The following is a 4,977-nucleotide window of genomic DNA, read 5'->3' as shown; positions in this document are numbered from 1 at the left end:
CACCGGTGATGAAAAATGGATTCTCTATGCGAATATTAAACGCCAAAAACAATGGCTCAGTCTTAGACAAAAACCACTCCTGACCCCAAAACCTGCAGAAAGTGATGCTTTGCATTTGATGGTACATCAAAGAAGTAAATCATTTCGAACTCCTCAATCCACAGCGAACTGTCAATGCAGAGATCTATAGTCAGGAACTGGGACGTTTAAATCAAGCCCTTCATCAGAAATGCCCTTCAATCGTCAATGGAAAGGTGTTCGTCTTCTCCATGACAATGCACGTCCACATGTGGCACGTTGGATGCAACACAAGATTATGGAGTTGGGTTGGGAAATTCTCCACCACCCACCATATTTTTCCGATATGGCACCATCAGATTACCATCTTTTTCGTCCGCTGCAAGACCATCTTAATGGGAAAACGTATGCAAATGTGGAAGGTGTTAAAGAGGGCATGTACATGTTTTTTGCTTAATAGCCAAGTGATTTCTTTAATCAGAGCATTAATAACCTGTTTGTAAGATGGAAAAGCATCATCAATAAGAATGGAGACTATTTCATTTAATAAATGTTTTGTTTTGATATATAAGTTGTTCGGGTTTTTCATCTAAAAAAGCGGCATTAATTTCTTGACGACCTAATAGTTTAAATTCAAGCCGTTACGAGATCGTTCACAAGCTTATTACGTCACCTACTAGCAAAGTGTATAGGTTGAATGTAGTTTTACTTGCTGTATTCTCTCAATGCTTAATTTAGTTCCCCTCTTAAGAGAAATCCAATATTTTGGAGGCAACTAAGTAAACATTTATTAAAAATCTTTCTTGTTGAAAGAAACATAATATTTTTTTTCTAATATAAAATACAGGAAAGTCTAACGTTTTTTTAAAAATAGAAAAATTTTTTAAAAAGTTCGAGAATATTTAATATGCATTTGTTTCAAGGTCAGAATGATGATATTGAGTCAAAGCTGATATGAACGGGTTAAATTAATTAGATTATTAAAATAATTTAATCGTTTCTAAGATGAACAGGTTAAACTAGATAGATTGTTCAAAAGTTTTTTATTGCTCCCAAGATGAACAGATTAAACTAATTAGTTTATTAAAAATAACCTCGCCGTATCTGAAATTAAAAGGTCAACCTAATTAGATTGTTAACAAAATTCTGATATGAACAGATTAAAATAACTAAATTATTAAAGATAATTTCTCCTTTTTTGATAGGAACAGGTTCAATTAACGAGACTGTTAAAAATAATTCCCCCGTTTTGTATTTTCACATTGAGTAGATGTACAACTGAAAATGTTAATTAGACCACTTATAGTTGACATGTGAGTCAGATTTTTGCGTGTATGAGTCTAATTTTCTATACTTGTATTATCACTTTCAGGTCATTTTCTTGGTAATGACACAATTCTAGACTTCATGAAAAGTCAAGGATATGAAATTGAACATATTGGAGCCAATGAGAAGTTAACACAGTGAGTATTGTGAATTTGGCGCAATTTCTAATGCTTGCGCCATCTACTGACCATATTTGGAACGTAAATATTCTCGCAGTTTAGATACTATAGAAACAGAAACTAGTTACTAGAAGTAGTTAAATATATGTATTTAATAATATGCTTTTCTTAAGCAGTTATTCAACAAATCTCTTACTTCTTTAGCTTTGTTGTTTTGACACTAAATAGTTAACCCAACTTATATATAACATATAACATATTCGAAAAACAAAACAAAAACTTTGCATAAGTGATACAACACAGGCCGTTTATCAAATGTAGTTGTATAATAATGATGAAAATAGTATAAATGTGTTTTTATTGGCAGACACAATGTATGTCAGGATTGAACATACGACAAACTTGTCCCTAGCGGCATATTAGTAGTAGTCTATGTATCAGAATATAAAATGGAAGAAACCTAATCCTAGCGGTACTTTTAATAGGACTCTTAGAGGAAATCACAGTAGCAGGTACTATATACGTCAGAGGCGTTGCTTGGGCCCAGAACTCGCGGAAAGTTTCGGCGTTTCAGTATGATATTGATCCTTGTTTTTTATTCTGATTTTTAAAGCGCAAATGTATTCGGGGCACGGACGCCTCTGGTATACGTCAATGTGGAAAAGTGTACAAAATAGTCACTAGATGGAACCACAGAGCAATCACCATGTATTTCAGTGTGGAAAAGAACACAAACTTGTACCCAGTGAGGTACTTAGTACCGGTGATTAAGTTTTTCAAGGAGTTTAATTTAATAAAATCTGAAATAATTTTGAGTTCTATTTTTTTTACAAATTTTTACCATACTGTGTTAACTCAGCAGTTGTGTGTATTGAAGTGCATGTAATCTTCATGTAAAATTTAATTTTAAAAATTTCAACTCTTGTCGTTTTACGATTTTCTATCAATATCGTCAAAAATTATAAAAAAAAAAATGTTCACGCGCACACAAACGAAATAATAACAAGCAGTTTGCTAGTGACAAAAAGATTCGTTAACGTGTTGAAAGGTATCTCTCTTATTTTGAAGATAATGTTTGCTTAAAAACTTTTTAACAGTTCTGTAAATAATCGCTGATTTGTAAAGAGAATCGCAATTTCATATGCTAAAAAACTGATTGGTCAATTCAGAGTTACCATAAATTTCTCAGTATTATATTTTTTATTCACAAAGTAAAAACTCATAACATACTACCCAGTGGGTCAGCGGTAAGGTAAGTTCGTAATGGGCTTACAAAGATAAAATCCAGAGTTCATTTCCACGTGGTAGACAGAGTGAAGACTGGGTAGCTTTGTGTTAATATAAACAATGTGAAAAGGGCTGTTTTATTTTTTAACGATAAATATTATTTTAATAAAATCAGTTAACATTACACGACCGTAGAGAAGTACAGTATTACACGACCGTATAGAGGTAACACATTACACGACCGTATAGAGGTAACACATCACACGACCGTATAGAGGTACAACATTACACAACCGTATAGAAGTACAACATTACATGACCGTATAGAAGTACAACATTACACGACCGTATAGACGTACAACTTTAAACATATCTAAAGCTTCATGTCACATTATAAAGACAATGTTGTATTCTATGTACATATCATAACCTAAAACACACACTAAAGAAAATAAAACTCAATTATTGTTGGTTTCAGAGTGATCCTTACATATTAAACTGAATGAAATGAGTGTAGAGCGACTTTTGTCCCTACCAATATGTAGAAAAATACTGTTGCGTCAGCGAGGTCACGTGACTAGTATCACGCCACCTGCTTTCTAGAAATATCCTGTTCCTTCAAGAATGCCCTAGCATTTACTAGATATATGTTAGTCTTGTATATATATATATATAAGACGGTCACAACAGAGGTAATGAGTAATTGAACTGCAGTCAGAGAGGATATTGTTAAGCACGTGAGAAGTTCGTTGAGAATTATAGCGTTTGTTACAGAGCGACTGTTGAAGTTGAATGTATCGTAAAGTTGTATTCCGAAAGAATAAACCAGTTTTATTTAAGAAAGGACTTGTGTCGCTAAAGTTTCGTCGGAACCAAGTTACGGAAAATTAACTAACGATTGGAGGCGTAACAATACTAAGTTTTTATTGGAGTTTTGTGGCATTTGATACAAACTATTTAGAACTTTACACATAACCGAGCTGAAATTAAATATCTTGCTTTACCAGCTTAAAAATACTTTATTTTATCATTAATTAGATCAACTTAGATCGAAACTAAAAACTCATCCTGGTAATGAGTATAGCTAACTAAATATACTTGTCTTATGTTGTTACTTGTAAAGATTAGCATGCATTGTTTCATCAGTTGGGTAATTACCATCTTAAAAATACTTTATTTTATCATTAATTAGATCAACTTAGATCGAAACTAAAAACTCATCCTGGTAATGAGTATAGCTAACTAAATATACTTGTCTTATGTTGTTGCTTGTAAAGATTAGCATGCATTGTTTCATCAGTTGGGTAACCTAACTGTTTACGACATTTTCGTAATTATGGGCTTCTATGTCACCTAAATTACATTTAATTACTCGAAGAAAAAGTCAAAATAAAACAATAACACTTTAAAATACGACTAATACACGTTCAGTATTATTTGTTGTTGAATAATTATCATTTTGTGTGAGTGAAGTATGAAGTATTTAACACTATCCCTTTTGTTTGTTGTTTTATCGCGTTTCATCCAATTTATGATTCTGTGCGTTTCGTGTTCCCATTTTCCGGTTTATAAGCAGGAACTATGATAGGAAAGAGAAATACTGGCCGTGGCTCCAAGTAACTCACACATCAGGATTTAGCAGTGACTCCAAACTAATGGATACTGAGAGAGGTAATGGTGCCAGCAGTTTTCAAACTTCCTACCAGGATCAGCCACGACAGAGAAAAAAAGGCTTCCAGTCCGAGTTGCACAGATCCAATGTTCGATTACTGCGAACAACACGTGCACCTTTCGCGAAGACTCCTCGCGGAAAGTTTAAAGACTTGTGGATCAGGCTGGATGCCATGACAACCAGGTAAGAAGAAAAATACCTAGTAAGGATATATTAATAACGGAAATGCTCATATATAACTAGTAAGGTAATATTGATAATGGAAATGTTCCTATATAACTAGGAAGGTAATATTAATAACGGAAATGCTCATATATAACTAGTAAGGTAATATTGATAATGGAAATGTTCCTATATAACTAGGAAGGTAATATTAATAACGGAAATGCTCATATATAACTAGTAAGGTAATATTGATAATGGAAGTGTTACTATATAACTAGTAAGGTAATATTAATAATGGAAGTGTTACTATATAACTAGTAAGGTAATATTAATAACGGAAATGATCATATATTAATAATGGAAGTGTTACTATATAACTAGTAAGGTAATATTAATAATGGAAGTGTTACTATATAACTAGTAAGGTAATATTAATAATGGAAGTGTTAC

At 32.7% G+C, this 4,977-nt stretch overlaps 1 protein-coding gene across 3 annotated transcripts in view; it reads left to right on the top strand.

Moving 5' to 3' along the window:
* Positions 1-4,977, top strand: part of LOC106466614 (metalloprotease TIKI1-like) — a 37,928-nt gene that overhangs the window by 29,282 nt on the left and 3,669 nt on the right. For 2 of the 3 annotated variants that reach the window (XM_022394655.1, XM_022394654.1), the window contains exons 5-6: positions 1,391-1,481; positions 4,264-4,545. In XM_022394655.1, coding sequence (XP_022250363.1) covers positions 1,391-1,481; positions 4,264-4,545 — 373 coding nt within the window. The remainder of the gene's footprint in view (positions 1-1,390; positions 1,482-4,263; positions 4,546-4,977) is intronic. The other variant, XM_022394656.1, reaches the window with a different exon arrangement.

Source organism: Limulus polyphemus, unplaced genomic scaffold, assembly GCF_000517525.1.
Source record: "Limulus polyphemus unplaced genomic scaffold, Limulus_polyphemus-2.1.2 Scaffold2322, whole genome shotgun sequence".
Classification (NCBI taxonomy): Eukaryota; Metazoa; Arthropoda; class Merostomata; order Xiphosura; family Limulidae; genus Limulus; species Limulus polyphemus.
The sequence above is the reverse complement of the archived record's forward strand: the minus strand, read 5'-3'. Positions and strand labels throughout refer to the sequence as shown.